General features: G+C 30.9%; 1 protein-coding gene across 1 annotated transcript in view; it reads left to right on the top strand.

The window, feature by feature from the left end:
• The window catches only part of LOC142323210 (uncharacterized), a 133,856-nt gene that overhangs the window by 19,742 nt on the left and 90,116 nt on the right, over positions 1-23,998 (top strand). Inside the window, exon 2 of the mRNA XM_075362549.1 lies at positions 14,486-14,587. Coding sequence (XP_075218664.1) covers positions 14,486-14,587 — 102 coding nt within the window. The remainder of the gene's footprint in view (positions 1-14,485; positions 14,588-23,998) is intronic.

The following is a 23,998-nucleotide window of genomic DNA, read 5'->3' as shown; positions in this document are numbered from 1 at the left end:
ATTTCTCGGTTTGCACTCATTATGTTTGCCTGTCTTCCCCCCCCCCCTACGGCGCGACCACCATCAACAGACATCTAACTAGTACTTTTAAACAACATTTAAGTAATGAAAAAATTATTCCATGTAATTTATTTTTTAACTCGCCATCTCTGTTTACACTGTCTGTCTTCTCCCCACCACGGCGCGACCGCCAACAACAGACATCTTTTAACGAGTACTTTTAAACATTAAAGTAATGAAAAAATTATTCCATCTAATTTTTTTTTTTTTTTTTAACAACTCACCATCCAGCACACAGGTTGTCTAATATTAAATTAGTTTTACTATATTGTTATTATTTATCAGACTTGACGAACTTATAATTACATAAAATATTAAAATATCTTTTATAAATGTGCACTAAAACAGCCAGCGTTATATAATGACATTTTTACTTAATTATATCTAACAAACTGTTATGTATGTAATCAAACTCATTTCGTACATGTCAATACAGACCTGCAAGCGCATCAATAATTTTTGTTTAGTGTCACTATTATTTTTTTTTTTCTAATCAGGAATTTAAAAAAACATGGCATCTTTTATGACATAGATTACAAAAATCATGAATGGTACGTAAGGAGGTAATGATTAATATTATTTCTAAAGTTCAAAGTTAACATATCTAACCGACTTCCATATTTTACAGTTCAGCAACATTCAATATTCAAATCAAATGGATGTGTGTGTACGCGCGTGCATACACGTACACGAATCTACTTATAAATGAACTTTAGTATACACGTAAAGCCTAATTTAATTTTATTTAGATCTTTTAAAATATAATTCTTTGTTTTTAAATAATACTTGGCTATCGATGAATGAAACACTTTAATCCAAAGATTCTATTAAGCGACATGAAATTAGATTTTGTTGGGTCTCATTTTCATTTTTATAATCTATTTTGTCACCTCCGTAATATAAAAAACAAATGATGTACTGAAGGTTTTGGGTTCTATTCTCGGCTTGGACACTACCTTATATGTTTAATGCTTGTTTGAATATTGGCTATTAAAAAACGGTTACTCAAACGATTTTGTCCGGATTTTTCTCAGCTTGGAGACAGTTCACATATAATATGCTTATCCGAGTATCGTCTTTAAAAAACACTATTCATGATCTTAAAGCCCCGGGATTGACTCTTGGTCGCTACAAATAATTACTTGCGTAATGCTTCTGCCTCAGATTGCTTATATTCATGTGAATATTAATTACGGAATCGATTTGTTCTTCACAGTTCAATTTTATTTACTTAAGTATCATCTGTAAACAAGTTTGATTAATATGTTGGAAAGAACCGATTGAAACGCTGAAGGTCTCGGGTTCGATTGTTAACTTAGACATCAGCTCACAAATATACAGTTTAACCAGATTAAAAAAACTAAATGTATTGGGTTCCACTCTTTGAATTAGCGATTTTTTTTTTTAATATCCTCATTTTTAATTTGCATATAAAGATAACAAATTCAAAAATAAATAAATAAAAATAATCAGACGGTGAAAGCGAACGAAAGCGAAAAGTTGAACGTTTTATCTGATATTGTTGACTTTATTTAATTATTTTATAAAACAGCAAACTCTATTCTGGGATGTATTAACGTGGTAGCCTGTCTAACCTTGAACGTTGAACGTTTATACTATGATGGAGTGTGGAAGGGTTACACAACATTACATAACAAAGAGACGCAGGCCAGACAGCGCGGCAATTAACGGTTATCGTCTTCACGCCCCATTACTAAAACAAATATTCATAATCTGTTCGTCATTAATAATTAATTAATTCGATTGATATCATATTAATATCTATTTTTTTTTTCTCTTTAATTATGAAATGAAGAGGATGTAAAAATATTGAGTCATGTTTTTATTTTCAAACGGTTTATTTTTTTAAACACAGAATCACATGTTATTAAATCAAATCAATATGATGTTATTAATCTATCGTAACGTACGTATTTAAAAATTTGACATTGCAATAGTTAAAATGAAATATTTGAACAGACACAGATTTAATAACTACTATGTCAGATAGTTTATTTATTGTGTAAATAACAAACGGAATAAAGTCGGTTTTCGGCTGTAATAAAGCACTCAACAGTTTCTAAGGGGCGGTTAATAAAATCTCTCTCTCTCTCTCTGCGTGTGTGTGTGTGTGTGTACATTATATTAAACTATGTTCCCCTTCAGTGATCCCAAGCTTTCTATGAAAGAATTACTGTTAAAATTTTTTTTTTTTAATTTCGTCCTATTTTAACGAAAATAATAAATATTTCCATCAAAACAAGTACCGTATAGTTTGAAAGTAATATCTGCGCAAGCATATGTGGTTCTTCATATTTAGTTTATTTTTTATTGCATTTATGTCCATATGTTAATATTTTTATCTCACGTATTTTCCAAAAATATTTTTTCTTTAAATCTTTTTACCCGATAGAATCGTGGCACTTTCTAATTTAACCATATTGTTGCACATTCCTCAGCTTTCTATATATATATACACACACACAAGTATATAGAAAATATATTGATGTAAAATAAAAGTATATATATTGGATTGCTTGGCATTTCTCCCGCTACCACTCCGTTCGGTCGCCCTAAAGCATAAGACCGAATGTCTGTGCCACACACGGCAAATGAACCTCGAACAGCTTAGCGACTAGTCCACCATTTTATAGCGCTTGGAGCCATAACAATTAGCTGGTGGTCAGCCGTACTCAGGGTTAGCTTCCCACGGCAATGCGGTAAGAGTTTTTTCCTTAAGTAAACTATGGATGCCGGTTGACAAAGCAACTGCATCCAGGAACACACGTTCAGACAATGCAGCCACACATATTGACTCGCCTTCTCCTTCGCCCTCCTCGAACACCGGTTCAGATAATGTTGGTTCGAAAATGGATGTAGGGGTGACCACCCGGGAGGGTATGAACCCAATCATTGAAGAGTTTTCACAAGCCGGGGGCAGCCCTGGCAGCTCTGCCCCATTGGCCCGTGCATGATGTTTTGACGGAATAGAAGGGTTGTTTTCCTATTTAGCAAACCCTAAGAGTACCAGTGCAGCTACCAAGGGGAGCTTATTGCCTCGTCTAGAATTCCTCCGAGCAGCTTTCACAGCTCTCGTTAATGGTTTCGAAAATATTGCCTCAAAGCTTAAGGAAGTAACCGTAGTTCAGAAACCGGCCCCGGCGCAGCCGCATAGGTATACTGAGGTGCTTAGAGGCATATTTAATTACGATTTGAAACTTAATATATTTTCAAATACAGTTATAAAGAATACCTGGAATGTAAAATCATTAAACGTTAGTTAAAACCATTCAGGTGGCAATTAACAGCTTAGAAAGTAGCATAGTTAAGTATACCTGATTACATTTTTGAAGTCATAACTTCTTTTTTCAGAAAATCTTTGAAATTTATTTAAGATAGTGCAATTTTAATTGAAAATAATAAGGATTAAAGCAAAGCAAATCTAATTATCAATTAGAAATTCTTATTTTTTTGTAAAAGATTATTAATTAAATTAAAAAAATTTCTATTTAAATAAATATATCGAAAGTAGTTTAAAGGTATAGAATGTAAAAGACTATTAACTCAAAAATTGAAACTAAATGATTCAAGATTAATAATATAATAAGATATCTTTAAACAATGATAAGAGTTGAAGAAAAATGTAAGTACGGTAACTTTGTTGGTAGTAGTGACGTAATGTTAGTGACGTAGTAGTAAAGTAATCTTTACATTAAAAGCGTATATTGCGTAATTGTATTTGGAAGCTGATGTGTGATCAGATTCTGCTTTCGCCCCATACCATTTGGTTCTTGCTGCAATCTGTCTAAGCAACTGCATGTGTCAAAATATGTACTGTTACATTGAAGAAAAATTATATATGTTTATTAATTGCTTCCCCATTATCGGTGTAAAAACCAAAAATAAAACTTATATTTTAACTTATCTAATACGTACAAGTTATTAATCTAGTATAAGTTATTAATCTAGTATCAGTGTTATTAATGATTAACGTTGTCATTTTCAATAAATTGCATTATACATACAGAGCCGTAGTTAAAATTAATAAAATTCTCTAGCGTATTCGCTGTGTTAAGTAGTGTTCTATATGAATCAACAGTTTAGGAAGACTGTTGTAAGTAACTTCTGTTGTAAGTAAACTATGTAAGTACTTCTGATAATAATATTTTATATTAAGAAAAATAATACACTATTAAATAATGTTATTTGGACGTAGGTTAATGTTAATTACGTGAACGTTAATTTATTAGCAGAATTGTGAAAATTTAAAAACTAAACGTTTTGACATTTACACACTTATAAAGCTTTAAAAATTACCATTTTTAGCTTAGCCAAATATGTTTTTATTCTTGTAATTTAAGTTTAAACTGTATAAAATTTATATATATAGATTACTTTATAAAAATACAAAATAAAAATGCTTAAGTACCAATAAAACATTGAAGAGGGGGTTGCTGATTCTTTTGAAGACTAATTTTTGTTTTTTTAAAATTATTTTTAAATTAGAAGACTATTTTTTTTTCTATTTAAATGATATAATTGCAAATTATTATTTCTTTTAAATATGAGTATTTTATTGAACTTCTGTTTATTGTTTTATAAAAGTTATGTTTTTGTTAATAAGAAAATCTTTTACCTTTGTTTCCATTTGGTGATTAAGTAGCTATTTATTTTAGAAAGGTAAATTGCCTTTGTTGTTCAGTATCAAATATTTTACTAACATTTTTTACACTTTTATAAAACATACATTAAAAAATTAAAAGGAATATAATGTTAAAGTTGCAGAAAATATTATTTAGTTTTATATATCTTGTTAATGTATCAAAGTTAACAGCGATAACCTTTTTTCTTTGAAAACATAAACTTTTGAACAGAATTTGATGAGATTTAAAATTTTGACATATTTTTAATCGTTCCTGTGGTCATGTTCAATGACTGGTACTGCCATTGTTTCATCCTGGATTCAATTGATGTTGTTATTATTGGCAATTTTTTTATATTAGCAAACATCTCTTTAGAATGTGGTCAATGATTATGTCGGATTTAAATGTGTATTCATTGTGGACATTGTTCTGTTTGTGTATATATATTTATTAAGAGTGTTGTCTTTAGTGTCTGTGTACCTTTTCTTCACTTATCCCGTGTTGTTGTTTTTACCTTTTTGTACATTAATTCATACCATCCTGTTTTTTCTTAATTTTCTTCATGCGAGTGGTCTCATAAAGCCATTTCTTCTTTGTTTTTTGTGTTGCTCTTCTTAATTCATTATTCAGTTTTCTCCGTGGTCTCTTATCTTCATTATATTTCTTGTAAGACGAAGAAAAAGATAATAAGTCGGTAACCTTGGCTTCCTTAACCTAACCGATGATTAGTGTTTTATTGTTTTTTATGGGATTTTTCATATTCACACTGAATTCATTTGCTCTTTGGCCTTCATTTATTTCCTTCAATAAAATAAATAAAAGAAAAGTAAATAAATACTTGTATTAAGAGGCTTTTCACAAACATTTAGATATAAAGTATTTTTACTTAATAGCTTTTTCTGATTTCATGAAGAAATACGGTTAACTTCTTCAGTTACATTGATAAAGTTATGTTTTAAAATCATATTTATTGTATTTGATTCATTTTAGATTATTTATTTTTATCTTTTGAATCAAATCTTATCTTTCAGTACTTTATATCCCAAACAAGCTGTTTATTAGTTAACCGGTTTATTGTAGTCTATAAAATTATTATTAGTCTGTAAAATTTCACATATTTATTAGCCTAATTGTGTTTATCATTTTACAGCATTAAATGTATTACTGTGAACCTATTTCAAAAATAAAGTAAACCGATTTATTTTAAGCCAATTAAATGTCAGTCACAATATATAATTAATTATCTAACTTTTTTTAACAGTTTTAAATAATGTTATTGAACTTTTCATTTTATTTTTGTTAAGGATGTCTTACATTTTCTTTAATTTTAATTGTTTACATCAGCTAGTAAAATTAACTATTTCAGAAGCATATTATTGCAAATTACCATTATACAACCAGTGTTACAATGCATATTACTTAGTCCTAGAACAACCACGAAAAAAACAAAAATTATTATAATATAATATTGATTAATAAACAGTATGTACCACTTATGTTGTCAAGAGCAAGAAAAATACAATATTTGCACTAAACCACAGTTAATTAATTATATTCTATTAAACTATATTTAAAATAATTCATCAACATCTTCCTATTAGTATTTTAGGATATGATAAAATAACAATTTTAAAAGTCTTAATTATGAAACATTTGTGCATATATATTACAAACAATAAAATCATCATTATAATTAAAAGTGAATAATGATAATGTCTTACTTATTATGCTTCTGTTTCCATTTTTAACAAATGACTGGCCTTTTTAAATATCTCTCCATCAATTTATTTTCAACAAAATTGTAAGATTTTCTTTTACAAAAGTAATAAAACCAAAACGGTTGTAATTATTACTTTAGTTAATAAACTCTGAATTATGTTTATTATTGTTTGAGGTGTACAAAAAGTTGTACTTAAATTATTTGCATTTCTATCTTCTAAATTTGTATTTTGTATATACTTGATATATTTAGCATCTTCATTAATTTGTCTTACTTTTATTTCACGTATAAAAGTTATTCTTTTATTTAGAGTGTTGTGGGAGGTGTCTGAAAAATTTAGACTGATTCATGACATCAAAATTTAAAAAAAAGTTCATGCGGAAAAACAATCCAAATCACTTAATTTTCCCTCTTTCTACCATTTTTTTTTTTTTCAATAAAAATTTATATCTTAAGAATGATTGTAATAATTTAATAAAATTTGGTGTATGTGTACTCAATAACATCTTCTACTAAATAATTAACTTTGAAAATCCAAAACGGCAGCCTTTTAACTTCTAATCATTAATAGCCCCATAGATATTTGTTTTATTGAATTATGTTGTATTAAATTAAAATTAAGCCTCTTATTATAAACAAAATTGAAATTTATTTGTTCAGATTAATCGCCAAACATTTTCACTTTTGTTTGTTTAGATTCACTTAAACAATTTCATCTGTAACAGGTAAAATTGTTTAAGCGGATCGTAAAATTATGTAGTCTTAAGATTTTGCACTTGTTTTACTAAAAATAAAAATAATAATTAATTATTTTAAATTCACAATAGTGAAGGAAGAGAAAATGAGCACAAAATTGTCAGATTGCATAATTTTGCAGGACATTTTCCTAGGATGTTACCTAGGAAATTCAGAGTATTTTCCTAGGTTGTTTTGTTTATTCTAGAGACATTTTTTAGTAAATAGATTTTTTAAATGTACGAATGACAAGTTCCAGCTGAAATAACTGTGGTCTGCAGTTGACACTCATTCATTTTAACTAAATCAGGCGTGAGAAATACCGATAAGAGATATTACTCTTACTTCGCCCATTATTTCTGTTAATAAACATAATCTTTAATAGATAATATCTGAATAGTAAAAAGCTTTTTGAAGTTATAATTCAAGGAAGAATAAGTCGATCCAACTGAAAAAGAAAACCAGATAATTTAAAATAAGTCCATATTAAAAGAAAAAACAGTTTATATTTAATTATATGAGTATGTAAAGTATGAAGTAATTAGCCGTTTAGCCAGAACCTGGAACCTTGAGGCTCAGGTCAGCCCAGACAAATCCTGGAGCCAACTCAGGGGCTCCTCAGGCTTCCTGGGGCTGTGAGGCCTACCCTATAGCCACAAAGCTTGCTTTGGTCACCATTCCCATCTACCCAGAGAGCTCCACCCCCTGAACCGTGCAGTGTACGTTATCTTCATGGTTGTGAGAATAATACCGATAAATAATAATTATAGTATTCAGGCTGTATAGAAACCTGAAAAAGAAACTAAATTACAAAAGATAGAATAATAATAACTACGGTAACTAATGCGGTACAAATACCCAGTTAACAATTTTGAAAATTATAAAATTGTGTGGAGAGTTATTATAATAGCATCCCATTGCACCTCCCAAAACAGTGCCCCAGGAGCATTCCATTTGTTACCAGTTGATGGTGAAGATTGGTCTAGCCTCTCACCAGGTGTTTGCGTACCTCATCACTCTAGCCTCACACACAGTTCCCACAGGAAGCCCATTATTGTTAAACAGAAATTATTTTATTTTATTTAATGTAAATTTAATTCTATTATTTTTATAAAAATATAATTAGATTGATTTGAATCATTCAGTTCAAACCCAGTTTACACAGTGATAGAAACGCAAACACGCGTTTGAGTTTGCAAAAATAAAATATATATATTTTATTTTTGAGATCTTTCGAGATGAAATATCTAAAAACCTTCTCATGCCAAGAAACACGGCTAAAAATTTGGTTGCGATTGATCAAGTAGTTTTTTTTGTTTATCCCAAACAAGCAAAAACCCTCTTTCTCTTATATAATAGTATAGATTTATAGATACCCATTAATTTTGATTTTACATAGTCTGTTATGGTTACTAACTTCTTTTTTTTAAAGTCATTTTAGATCACTTCACACAAGCAATAGTAGAGTTGAAGAACAGGGTGTTTGCAGTCATTCGCATACTATTTCTTATTACCTATCCAAATATAATACTCATAATATAAATATTCATGTTGAAAGGAATTAATCGGTTGAGAATAAATAAACAAAATCTAATTATTTACCAAGAAAAATCCTATTTTTGCCATATTTCAACTCATCACAGTTAGAAAACCTTGTGAAATAGTATAACTGTAATTTAGTCTAGGACATTTGTGATCACTATCTTTGGATCACTTCAGGAAATGTCTTTCAGCATTTTCTGATGTATTTTGGCTGTCAGATCGGTAGATATATGAGGTTTGTAAGTAAAGTAATGAGACCGGTTCAGAAAAACTTTTTATTTACAATCCAATTATACATGGACTCTATCACCTTTGAAATAATTCTCTTGGGAAGCCATGCAACACTTCAAATGGTTTTTCCACTCTTCATAACGGTGTGGGAACTCAGAAACCAGAATATCCTTCAGATAGTCGGTTACATTTTTTAAAATGTTTTCTACTGTTCAAAAATGCTGTCCTTTGAGATGCTTTTTAAAGTGGGGGATAGGAAAACGTTGTAGGGAACAAGTTAGGTGAATAAGGTGGTTGAGGAACTACAGGAATGCTTTTTTTTTGTCAAAAACTCATTAAGTGTGACAAGGTGCATTCTCATGATGCAGCATCCAGTTGTTTTTGATGGCTGGTTTCATGCAAGCAACTCTTTTCTGCAGTCTTTCAAGAATTTCTTTGTAAACATATTGATCTACTGTCTATCCTGTAGGCAAAAACTCCTTATGGACAATGCCATTACTATTGAAGAAACAAATTAGCACGGTTTTGATTTTTGATCTGCTCATTTTTGCTTTTTTGGGACACGATGAGTTTGAAGTGTGCCACTCCTTGCTATGGCATTTTGTTTCTGGGTCGTACTCAAATATCCAAGATTCATCACCAATAATAACATATTTTTAGAAAATCAGGATCGGTTTCAATTCGCTCTAGAAAATCACGTCACACTTCCACCCTGTTGTTTTTCTGTTCAACAGTGAGGTTTTTTGGGACCGATTTTGCACAAACTTTTTTCACGTCCAATTCGTTTGTCAAAATTTGACGGACTATGATATGCTTCAAATTTAATTGTTGTGCAATCATTCTGACGGTTAATCGCCGGTCGTACCATATCATGTCTCTGATTCGCTCTACATTATCGTCACTTTTTGACGTTAACGATCTTCCAGAGCGTGGATCGTCCGCAACTGATTCTCGGCCATCTGAAAATGCGTTAAACCATCTAAAAACTTGGGCTCGTGTCAGAACGTCATCTCCATATGCCCTTTTCAATTTTGGTAATTTTTAGTAGCATTCTAACAGAGTTTAACGTAAAACTTGATCGGAGAACGTTGCTTATAATTAGTATCACTCATTTTTGTAAAACAACAAAAACTCGTTTCACAAAACTTTGTTTACGTCTCACGGGGCAACAATAAACTAAAGGTATTAATACCTAATATAAATCAGCTGTTCATATAATTATGTGTTGTTTACTAGTAACTTGAATTTACTAGAAACTTGTTTACTAGTAACTTTATTTCAGGTCGACCGTCTCTGAGGTGTTTGGTTAATTGAAACCCAACTGAATATACCCAATTTGAATATAGTATTCAAATCCGTTTAAAAGTAACCTGCCTTTACTAGGATTTGAACTTTAGAACTCGACTTCAAAATCAGTTGATTTGCGATGACGAGTTCACCACTAGACAACCCCGAGGGGTAGGTGCGCGGTAGGCCTGAGTCTATTTAAGACTACACGTTTACCGGTTCACTTAGCAATCCTTTGCAAATTTTGTTACGCCCCAGTCTTGCCAATGACTTCTTTTTTTTTTTTTTGAGATGAAGGGCATCGACTGTGTTAGTCATTTCGCCGTATGATAATGGAAATTTGTAGCATATGAAAAAATGCCATGCCTGACTGGGATTCGAACTCAGGACATCCGGATGAAAGGCTGAATCGCTACCACTCCACCACGGATATCAGCATTTTAATTGTTGATGCGACTGTAAATAAAAAAAAAAAAAACGATAGGTTATTACAAATTATGAGAAACTTTTTTTCTTTCCATATTTTTTGTTATTTGAAAATGTTTTGTTCTGAAAAAATACGCCTTTATTTCTTTATTTTATCAAATTTATTTTTGAATAAAATCATATTAAAGAAAAAATCTTCAAAAAAAGTGGAATTTAAAATAATTAAATTACAACTATTTTTGACAACTTTTAATCGATTATTAAATTATCATCAACAGATATTGGGGGAAGCTGATACGGGTGGAAAATTTTACATATAAAAGAAAAAAAATATATATTTGTGAAATACTAGAAAAAATAAAACATTTGTTCGTCGATTAAAAACTTTAGACAAAAATATCAATGTTAAGGCTTACTAACATTTGTTTTTAAAAATAAAAATTCTGGAAAGAAAAAACTACTTTGTGTGTAGTTTTGAGTAAATCTTGATATCAGAAAATAAATAAATAAATTTCTTTTGTGTTACTCATGTTATGGTGGTGTGGGCGCGTGGGTGCGTGTTAACCGTACGGTATATTACAAATTATGATGTGTCAGCAGTTTGTAAGTGATAAACTAATTTGGGTAGTGTGTATGCCAGTTGTCATCCAGCAATATGTGACCTTCGGCAACTGTTTGAAAACATGTTAGTTGAATTTTATATTACTGTTTTTTTTTTTCTTGCAATCATCCAAGGACAACAAAATCAACGTTGTCGACAGATTCACGGAACACTTCTTCGTCAGACAATACATTTATTATTATTTTTTTTTATTATGGCTGTGTAGTGGTTGGTTACTGATGTTTTTTTTTTGTTTTCAGTCATTTGACGACTGGTTTGATGCAGCTCTCCAAGATTCCCTATCTAGTGCTAGTCGTTTCATTTCAGTATACCCCCTACATCCTTAACAATTTGTTTTTTTTAATTTTGTAGCCTACCAATCTTTTTTAAACTTCTAACATTCCACGCCCCGACTCGTAGAATGTTATTTTTTAATTTTCTGGTGACCCCTTCCTTAGTAGTCCCCACCCGGAGATCCGAACGGGGGACTAGTTTACCTCCGGAATATTTTAACAAGGAAGGCGCCTCCATCATTGCTATATGAAAATGTAGAGAGCCACATTTTCTTGGAAAAAAAGCAGCTGTAGTTTTCCATTACACAATCTGCCATCGTTTAAAACACACACATACACGCGCGCGCACACACACCCTCCCCTTAGAGACTATTGAGTGCGATATTAAACTCGAAAATCGTCTTTTTCCTTTCCTTATGTATACAAAATAAACAAACTACGTATCATTGTATTTAATTAATCATTGTCTACTCAGATATTCCATTTTAACAAATACAATTGTTACATTTTAAAATGCGTACAATAAGATAGATTAATAAATAAATTACACTGTTGATTCTTGTATTAAAAAAACCGTTTGAAAATAAAGATATGTTGCAAAAGGTTCTGGTTTCGAATCCCTAATCCCAGACACCCTAAAAATTCATTTCATAAATAAAGAGAAAAAAATAACCGGATATTATTTGTTGGCAGTTTAGATTAATAAATTGTTTAATATAAAATAGATTATGAATATTTGTTTTAATAATGCGTATTAAGATCACGACAAGTTCCTTCCCGCGCTGTCTGGCCAGCGCCCGTTGTTGAACACAGTTATGTAAAATATTACTCACTCCAGCCGACTACAAAGGTTCAAGTTTAACAGTCTGACGCGCTTTAATAAATAAATCCCTTACGCGATAGAGAATTGAGTTATCTTATAAAACAATTAAATTAAATGAAGTCAAAAATATAAAATAAGACACGCAACTTTTCGCTTTACCTTTTGATGGTTTTTATTTATTTATTGATTTTTGAATTTGTTGTCGCCTTAAGAATTATTTTTATGTGCAGATTAAGAATAAAATATAAAAATATAATTGAAAGAGCGGAACCCAGTATCTTCAGTTTTTTCTGGTTTAATCTGGTTAGCATGTAGATTTGTAAGTTACGTCTAAATTGAGAAACTAACCCGAGACCTCCAGCGTATCCAATCGGTTCTTTATTAACATTTTTATTATGAACTTATTTACGTCAGTAAATCTGAACTGTAGGAAGAATAAATCGATTCCGTATCTAATATTTATATGAATATAAGCGATCTGAGACAGAAGCATTACGCAAGTAATTCTGTGCGGCAACTAACTATCAACTACAGTGTCTTAACGTTATGAATAATTTTTTTTTTTTTTTTTTTTAATTATAAGCATATTACGCTGCTGCAAACCCTCTCCAAGCTGAGAAAAAACCTTAGATCTTCAGACTACGAGTAACGTTCTTTTAACTGGCAATACCCAGATAGGCATTAAACATGTGAGCTTAAGTCCAAGCCAAGAATCGAACCCAAAACCGTAAGTATATCATTCGGTTGTTCTATTACGGAGGTGACAAAATAGATTACAAAAATCCGACATCCGACAAAATTTAATTCCACGTCACTCAAAGAACTTTCAATATAATTTTTGGATTAAACTGTTTCGTTCATTGAGAGCCAGGTATTAGTTAAAAACGACGAAATATATTTTAAAAGATCTAAATAAAATAAAATTAGGCTTTATACGTATAATAAAGTGAACTAATAAATAGATCTACGGGTGTATGTACGCTCTTACACACCCATTCGATTTGGATATTGTAGACGGGCCGAACCGTGAAATTTAGAGATAATACTAATCATTCATTACCTCCTTGCGTACTGTTCGTGGTTTCTATAATCTACATCGTAAAAGATGCGGTTCTGTTATTTTTCTTTTTGAGAAGGTGACTGTTCGTCTTCTCAAAAAGAAGCAAATCTTTTGTTCATCTTCTCAAAAAAAAAAAACTGCAGTTCCAGATATCGATCGAATCTGGAACTTTTAGTCTAGCAGGTAAGGTAGCCGGCGCTACCTCTTCTCTAATAGCATGTAGGTCGTGTTACATCTAAAAAAGAAAAGATTAATAATACAATTTTTTTTAAATTCCTGATTGATATTTAAAAAAAGATAGTAACACTTAATTTTACGTTATGACTCTGTTTTTGATTAAGAATTGATTTCACACTTTTGTATATTTATTTTCATTTGCTTTATTTTTTCTCGTTTTGTCACCTTGTTTTAGTTAGAATCGGTTATATCTGTACTAATTTCAAAATTATATTTACGTAAAATGCACTGATTATTCTAAAAAAAATCAATGAAAAACTGAAAAATTACTGCTTAGATGTTAGTTAAAATGTTTCAGCGGTTGGTCTCGTCGTTGCAGTAGGCAAGATTTCTTACGAAAATTCAGGATTAAATTGACGTTAAAAGATTATATTTCACACTCTGTTATTTTTCTGTTTGAAAGATCTTATTACAAATCTTTAAGTTCTTTCCTCGACGGTGTGCTTTTTTTGTACCGATTAGCTGAGAAAGGTGCAAGAATATTATCTATAATTTTTAAGTTACAAACAGATCTAGATGAAATTCCAACAGAAAGCGAAATTTTAACCAAATTACAGAAATAAATTTTTATAGTTCTATTTGTTTTTAAACGATTGAGGTTACGGATAACAAACTATTAAATACATAAGTCGTAATTAAACCTTCTCTTTTTTATTCATCTTAACTAAATTTGATTTCCTATTAAAATATGCCGGTATATTTACGTATCTAATTATTATTATTGCTATTATTACTTATTCAACACACGTGTAAGTCTCTAATTCATTTGTTAGTTCTTTTTAATCGGTACGGTTTATTTAATTAATTAAAAAATTGGGATTTTTCAGGTTACAAAAATTGAAATACAAACTACCCAAGAACAATACACATACTCTGAACGGTTGTTTCTGGATAAACTTGAAAATCTACAGCAGTATTCTTCCTTTCTGGTAATTATGAATTTCTTATTTCATATTGTTTAATTAAAAATTAATAAAATAAGTTTATCTTAAGTAGTTTTTTCTCGGAAATTGTGATCGAATTAATTTTACTTTTCTACTACTGGTGGGTAGTTTTATACTCGGATGGCGTGCTTAACTTCAAAATGGAAACATCGATTTTATGAAACGTATATCAAAAGATTAATTTCATCATGAAAGTTACAATCGGTAAAGGTCGATGTAAAAAAACTAAAATAAAAGATCAAGTTATTTTAGATTAAACTGAAAAAAAATTGTTTGAAATCAATTATGAACCAAAAAAGTGCAATGTAAAAAAAAAAAAGTTGAGATTCCGTAACAATATTAAATATATCAAAAATTATTATTAAAATTAAGAACATGTGTATAATTTAGAAATGAATCGTTTTAAGAAAATAAGAATAATTAAATTAAAAGATAATTTACGTAATAAATCGTGTATCATAAAAATTAGGTTATGAAATAACTGACATATGTAAATTTGTTACAAATAGTGTTTTATTCGGGCGGGACTGAGTTCTAGTTACAGTTAGACTTGGGGTTTTTCTCATGGGACGAAATACATTTCTCATACAAAAAAAAAGGTTGCGGGTTAATTCGGTGTCCGCTTACTCTAATAAACAAAGTTTTGGCGATTGAAAGTTTTATTGTAACCTTTTTGCTGAATTGAAAAATGAATTCAGAATATTTCCATCGATCACAGTTTTTAGTGACAATATTTTTAAATATTGATTTTACGAAATTCTATGTCTTTTTCTTTAACTTACGTACATAAAAGAATATTTTAATCATCTCTAACAGAGAGTAGGGTACAAAGATAATATTATGAAGGCAATAACTGTATATGCATGATTCATTACATGATCTACATTTCAGCACAGAACTTTATTCTGTCATACAATTAACACACACCAGTATTGTTAGAACGACAGTGAGTGTACACTACTGAGGTTTCATTCTGTTTTGTGATTTACAGTTATTGTGTCAGGTATGTTATATTAGTAAATAAATATGTCAAGGAGTGCATAAATGATCCGTGTGTGTGGGAATTTAAAATTTAAAAAAATAACGATAAACTTAACTCTATATGTTGCGATTAAAAATTATCGCGTTATTAATGGGTTTGCAGCTTGGCTACTCTAAAATTTGTTAATTTTTGTATGAATTAGACAGCAGTGATAAAATTAACATATTTTACATATTAAAAATATGTTAATTAGGAAAATTTAAGTTATATAAACGTATAATGTTAATAATATGAATGTCTCGGGAATAACACAAAAATTTGAAAAAAAAAAATTTTTGATAGGAAAGAAAGTAACAAATAATCGTTTTAATAAATTTGTAAAAATATTTTTAGAAATTTATCGGCGTAGTTTTTATTTAATATATATATATATATATATATATATATATATATATATATATATATATATATATTTAATAATATAAGTAAGAAAGGAAAAAAACATAGGTAGTGAGTTTGTAGAAGGCGACCGATATTTATAATTTATGTGAGGTTCTGAGTTCGACACCGAGTAATTGTCATATATCTTAATAATTATGCGTACATAGTATTTAAAGCAGAAATTATTTGTAAAAAGTGTACGACATATATACAAGAAACAGTCATTACAAATTTTTATATTTAACATTTCCCGTGTTTACTTTATATTTTTTAAGCTAAATTAAAAAAAATCACAACATTGTTGGTCTAACATTGTTCATCTAATTCTTTACGTACAATTATAAACGACGCAAAATAAAGAAATTACAAAAAAAACTATGTTTATTTGGCTGATCAAAGGAGCACTGAAATTAAAAAAAAATTGAAGTAACATAATTTAACGGTGTACTCGTATTTTCGAAATAAAATTCTATACGCGTAATTTTTTATTACTACAAACGACGTTGTAACTTTTCTTCTCGTCGGGAAAAATCTTTGGATCAGAGGTTAAATTTTACGTAAATTTTTCATTTACAGTTACCGTTTTTTGTTATAATTCCAACGAGAAATTTTTTAAAGCTTTTTCACGAACGGAAAGGCATTAATAAATTTAAAAAGTGTCGAAAACCTTAACGGTCAATTTTTTTATTACAAAGTTTTTGTAAAAATGCACTTTGAGTGAGAAAATTGAAAAAATACACACATGTTTAAGTAGCCCACCGCATACAGCGAGAGAGATTGATGGTGGGGGTGAGTGAGAGAGTGACTGTTGAGAGAGGGGTCGAGTGAGAGAGTATCTGGTAGAGAGAGGGGTCGAGTGAGAGAGTGACTGGGTGAGAGAGGGGTCGAGTGAGAGACAGAGCGGGTAGTGTGAGAGAGTTTGGGTGGGAGTGGGAGCGAGGGTGATGGAGAGAAATTGAGAGAGGGGTTGGTTGTATACATAGGTTACGCGAAAATTTGGTTTCAGTTATTATTTTGTAAAATTAAAAGTTTTCAAATCTGTAAAACATTAATGCTATACTGTCGGTTGTTATTATGAGAGGAGAAACAGTACAGTGTAGGTAATACATTTTAGTTGGCGCGCCAATTTTCATAATTTATTTTGCAGATTTGTTCGGACGTTGTTTGAAGCGACAGAGAAATAACGTGCGTAGCAGAGAACGAAAGCTTATGGAATCTAGCGACATTACAGATGACGCTGTGATATTCAGTTCAATTTGGATCCTCGTGTCTGCGGTCATTCTTGTTTAACTATTTATTATACGTTGTTTATTTTGTTTTGGTGTTTAATGACCTTCATTATTGATCGAGGTAAGTTTCTTTATATTAATATTATTTTAATATAGCTTAAAATAAGTGTTATTATTTTTGTTTTCTTATCACGTACTGCATATATACTGATAAATTTAATCGTAATATTTTTAAAAAAAATTATTAAAATTAAGGGAGATTAATTATTATTTTAAATAAAATGTAATAATAGATATAAAATGATCAACAAATCTTGATTTAATTTAATTATATCGAACGTCTATATAAGAAATATTTTAGGCTTATTAACTTTGTTATTCGACCGCAATACACACACACGTACGCACATTTACGGTTGATTTGAATTGTTGTACCATCGCGTGACCAAATTTCGCAAAAAAAACAAATTTCGCTTATACCGTCGGAAGATTGTTGCAGCTTGTGAGGCTTAACACACCAGGTACTCAATTAACCGGGCGATCGAGTTCGGGACCCGGCCAGTCCGAATTATTTTTTTTACACTTTAAATATTATTTAATTTTACCGCTCGCCTTTGACGTCACAATATACTCGTATAGCAGTAGTTTAAAGCATTTATTGGGGTGGAGGTGTGCGATTTCGCAAATATTTTTATTTTTAAAAAAAATACGACTTTAATTAGGTGAAATCTCGAGATACTGAGGGTGCCCTTGCTCTACAGCCTCGCCCCCTTGAGTTTTTAAGTTGAAAATTTAACGCATCAACGCCCCATATATAGAAATAAACTGACCGTCTTTGGTCAAAATCGGTCCGGTTGATCTGGTCGAAGATTTAGAGGCCAACACCGAACTCTCACACTCGTACATACGAACATTAACATTCGGAAAATTTCCATCCTGTTTTTTTGGATTCCGTAGATGCGAAAACGTCAAGATCCGGCGAAAATCGCATATGCCCAAATCGGACAGATTACGATACTTTTTCCTTCTAGAACTACAGCTCTATTATTGCGTTATTTAGACGGGAAAGTAAAAGAACCGCTCAAGATTTTCCTGGATAGATCAAGGGAAATCATGATAAATACATAACCGTGATAAATTCATGACAATGAGTGTCACAAAATATTTAATTAAATGAAAAAAAAAAAATTAAAATCAGTTAAAAATTGTATTATACTAAAAAATAAACACAACCTCAGGCGATTTAGTACAATTTATTAACACAGGATCAAATTGTATTTACTATATATAACCTATCGGCCAAAATGTTCCGTTGAATCGCTTAAAACTTTACTTTAAATTTACTTTAGAGATATCCTTCGTAAGTTAGATCCACGTGTGGATGTCTGTTGCGTATGGAAAAATTATGCAAACCATAGAAATATGATTTTACTCGCAAATAAATATACATACAGAATGTTTATATAAGAACTGTTTGATTGCAAGTACGATTTAAACGGCATTATATTTAAGGTAGTATAACTTACTTACTGTGCATTAGTGTCTATCCTTAACGGGTAGATTCTGAAGTTTTTCTTGGTGTACTTCGATATATGTACCGTTCGTTGCCCTGCAAATGTCCAGACGGTAATCCAGCTCTTCCCACGTACTCTTCAGGATGTCGAGTGTAATGTATGCTACCGTCGCACTGCAACAACCCTCTTCTGTAGATGGTTGATGTTGCGAATTTTTTTCCGAATAATGATTTTTACATGCCCTCCCAAAAAGAAATCTAATGGGGTTTCGGTTCCTTGGTGGCCGTGCGATCAGCCCTCCTCTGCCATTCCGCTTGTTTTGAAACCGATGTATAATGCAGCACGGACACGGTTGCTGTAATACCGCAGAGCGCCATTTAGCCGATAGAAAATTAATCCGTTTTACTTCCTTGTACGAAGTAAAGGAAGTAAAAAGTATTTGAGCTAAATGTCAACTTTTAGTGGTTAAATGGGGTCACATTAATTCGGCATTAAGCAGGTAATGAAAAAAAAAAACTACAAAAAATAAAATTATAAATAAATATTTATTTTTATTATTTTAGATGAGAATAATGATATCAAAGATTAAATTCCACGGAAAACTAAACGAACTGTTCCGGCATTTGCCCTATTGTATCAAGGGAAACCGTGGCAAAACCTTGATAAGAACAGCGTAACAATATTTATGTCTACGATACATATCACATTACAGGCTTATAATATAGTAAAAACGACTTATACATTACGATAATATTACAATTTTAATTATAATAAATCTTTATGATTTATAAATTTCTTCCACATCTAATGATATCCATCCTTTTTCCCTGAAAAAAGAAATAAAAATTATATAATAATAACAACAATCTACAATCTCTTATCGATAAAATATATCGAAAGGTTTTCACCTGTTACACCCGTCTTCAGAAGAGAATATAAAAAGAATGGAATGAAAAAACACATTATGTGTCACGGTGGTTCATTACAAGCACGAGTATATTACTTCAATTCTAACGATCGATTATGAATACATTTTTGATACAATATTAAAAAAGGCTTATATAATATAAGGAAAATTACAATGAATGCAATCGATATATGGATTAACAGAATAAAAGTTCTTTGAACGATAAACTCAAACATAGAAATTTACAATTACGTAATCTATTCTGATCGGTTCCTGCGTGCTGATATTTGTCATATATATGTATTTCTGGGGTTTGCAACAAAAAAAAAAAACATCAGTTATTTTCCAGTTATAAATAAATCAAAAAAATTATTGTGCTTTAATGAGAAAATATCGTTTACTATGATTAATTTACAAAATGTATGAACAGAATTGTCCCTTTCATACAAGTGACGTAAACAAACAAATCGTTTTCAACTCTAGATGAGGGAGATTAAAATTTAATGAATCAATTTTTATTTTTTAACTAATTTTTCTTGTGCTACCTCGTTAGGCTACCTAATGATGGCATATAGACCTGCAGTCCAGTCTTTGGAACTGTTGCTAATTGCATCTTAGTTAGCAGTCATTTTACTGTTAAAGTTAAATATTTAAAACTTATATTCAGGTATAAAATAGATAATAGCGTAGATAGAGCTATTAGTCCCTAGTCAAATGTAGGTAGACTACTCTCGCATCAGAGATTTATAGGGGGGTAAAAATTAATCCACTTTGATGGAATGAATACAGTATGTGGTTTCCAATATGACAGAATTTTAGAAACTTCTTTCATTGTAACTGTTCCGAAATCGACGATTTTTTTTAATCGATTATATTAAAAAAAATATCGTTACATTGTGTCATCTTAACCGATTTTTTTCAGTTTTCTTTTATATAAAAAATGTATCTGATAAAAAAAGTTTTTTTTTTTATCAAAAACACTTATTCTCTTATATAACAAAAAATGTATTCTTTTAAAAGAAAATAGAAAAAAGAGTAAAAGATCATCATGAATTTGTTTGATGTTCAGAAATATTAATTACTGAATTAATACATCATTTTTCTTTCCGACCCTTCATTATATATGTTACCGCCCTCAGTAAAAATTTAAATTATTACTTTTTTCAATTTATTTGTAGTTATTTTGTAATTTAGATCTGTAATATAAGATGTTTCTGTATTTTAGGTTAATATTATGCAACCTAATCTATTTTCCGGCCTCCGTGGCGCGAGTGGTAGCGTCTCGGCCTTTCATCCGGAGGTCCCAGGTTCGAACCCGGTCAGGCATGGCATTTTCACACGCGCTACAAATTGTTCATCTCATCCTCTGAAGCGATAACTTAACTGTGGACCCGGAGGTAAAAAAAAATCTAATCTATTTACACGTTTCATTAATATGTAACCTCTAATGTCATTTTTATAATACATTTAGCTTCATTTATTGTAATAAACGAATAAAATAAAACAGATTGTTAAATTACGGGTTAATATTAATTTTATTATAGTAAACAGTATGAAAATAATAATTGCGAGAAGATAGTACTGTCGGATAAAACGTTCTGGGTTCGATTTCGGGTTGCGCTTGACATTATCTTACATTATTATCAAAATTCATAACGTGAAAAAAAAAACAATTTTAAAAAAATGCGCGTGATAGTGAGCGGTTAACTTGCGTGGTGCGAGTGGTAGCGTCTCAGCCATTCATCCAGAGGTCGCGAGTTCGAATCCCGGTCAGGCATGATATTTTCACACGCTATAAAATTGCCATTTCATCTCATTCTGTGAAGCGATACATAACGGTTGGTCCGGAGGAAAAGAAAAAAAAAATATGCGGGTACTCTGGATGTTGTCATTGCGAGTAAAATAAATTAACTTAAAAGAAACCGATTATAAATGTTCGTTTAATTCATGTCGGATAACGTTATAAACATCCTGCAATCATATACAAAACTACATGCCGACGCGCTGTCTACATTTTACTTTGCGATGTAATATGCGAGTCACCCTCTCCAATCGCCGCCACACCAGTCTTTGGTCAAGGTTAAACTAGTAGCGCTGTGCGGTACCCCCGTTTGCGTATTATTTTTTTTTTAACGCGTAAAACTCATATAAGTATTACAGATTATGGAGTGATGCCTGAGCTGTAACTCAGCTCAGAGCTGTATGGCAGCTCTGTTAATTATATGTTACTTTGTGATCTCTAATTATAATTTTTGAATTAAATCCATACTAAATGTGTGTTTGCGAGTTCGTGTTCGCGAACACAAACATAAATATTAAGCTGTCGTTGGTCGGTTGGTTGTGTTACGAGAGATGAAACAATGCAGTCTAGGAAGTGCACTTTAGAGGGCGGGCTAGTTTTCGTAATTTATTTTTGCTGTGGCGTTTGAAGGTTTGTTGTTTATCCGGACGTTTGTTGCAGGGGTGGGGAGCGCAGAGAAATTACGTGGTGACAGAACGAAGCTTATGAAATACAGCGGTCAGTCTCGGCTTGTTTACACAGTTCAAATTAGGTTATCGTTTCTGTGTTCATTGTTTTTAACAGCTATGTTTCCCGTTACCTTTTTATGCTCCACACTTGTTTCTTGTTTCCTTTCATCGGAAAATTTTCTTTACCTAACTTTCTCTTTTACTTTTACTTGTACTAAAATAATCTTCGATAAAAATTCTTCGCTGTTTTAGAACTGCCGTAAAAATATTTCTTTTACTTTTTGGAACTTTTATGCGAGTTTCTTTTCGCGTATATGTAAATATAAATAAATATACGCTTCAGGTTTTACATTCATCGCATCTTTAATCTGTTGTATTTTTTAATTGAAATAGACAAAAAAAAGTCGAAATGAGATCAAAGATTATTTATAAAAAATCTGATACGGATACCACATGCCTTCCTTAGACGCCTATTAAATAACGTATACGCATTTTATGCCGCACTTCATTTGAAAATAAGATACGATTTTCGAATTCTATAATAAAGTTGACGGTTACATAATTGCATCGGGGTAGGCGCCACATCGCATCAGATTATTTCCGTATTTTCACATTATTTGTCCGTAACAGCATTTTTATATTAGTACGACGCTCAAGTAGGTGTGTGGTGAGTACATAAAATTAAAAAAGTACATAAACCCGTAATTAAGTAAAAGTACGTAAAATTTTATTTCACTAATAACTTCTGATTTTTTTCATATTTTTTGTTTTTGTTTTATTCTTATTATCGGATTATTAATTATTGTAGAAGTTGTTTTTTTACAATCGGAGGTTAATAATTGTTAATAAATCGATATATTTAAATTAAAAAAAAAAAGTTAATAATAAAAAGCATATGAAGTCGTAATTTAATCGATGTGCCATCCTCTTGTAAAATCTAAATATTTCATCAATTAAAATTTTATTTCGCTATAACTCTGAAACCGATGAAAATAAGTACCGCGTATGATATATCGTTGAAAAGCTCCCCCGATGAGGGCTTATTACTGCAGTTAGAAAAAGTCCAAAATACAATTTTATGGAATTTTGGGCTTTTTTGACATTTTTGGTCCGGTCGATTATAGTCAAAAGGGGAGGTGCACGACTAAATAGTACAACACTCCTAAATCCAAAATTTCAACATCCTACGGCTAATCGTTTTTGAGTTATGCGAGACACAGACGTCACGCCGAAACTAGTCAAAATGCATCAGGGATGGTAAATAATGATTCCTTTACTTCGTACAAGGAAGTAAAAATGAAATTGTGATTATCCTTTTTAGATAATCGAAATTAAAATTAATCAGTTTAAAAATAATGGAAGTTACAATGTTACTTTTCATTAGGACTGACATTCAAGCGCTTTTTCATTCCGTTACTCTTTTGGAAAAAAAATTGCTTTGATATTACAAAGGCTGAATTTATTGTCACTAATTTGAAAGAACAACTTGCTATCGACAGTTATCATTGCAAAATGTCGATTTCCTTCTGTTATAAGGAAAGGAATCGTTCCTGTTCTTTCACAAAAAACGTAATTCATCTGTGCGATAAAGTCCTTAATAGTTCTCAAAGACGTGGGACGTCATTCAGAAATCGATTCAGAAGTTTTTGACACATTAACCTTACAGTCCTGATCTCGCGCCATTAGGTTTTTTTTCGTTCGGTTCTCTCGAAAAGTTTTTACGTAGCACCAAATTCGGCAATAACCATCGAGTCAAAAATTGCGGTATAAGAACGGGTTAGATACCGAGTTGAATAATCCTTAGTTCACGGAAAGATGGCTACATTTAGCGGGGATTATGTCGGTAAATAGTTT

The sequence above is a fragment of the Lycorma delicatula genome, chromosome 4 (assembly GCF_047948215.1).
Source record: "Lycorma delicatula isolate Av1 chromosome 4, ASM4794821v1, whole genome shotgun sequence".
Classification (NCBI taxonomy): Eukaryota; Metazoa; Arthropoda; class Insecta; order Hemiptera; family Fulgoridae; genus Lycorma; species Lycorma delicatula.
The sequence above is the reverse complement of the archived record's forward strand: the minus strand, read 5'-3'. Positions and strand labels throughout refer to the sequence as shown.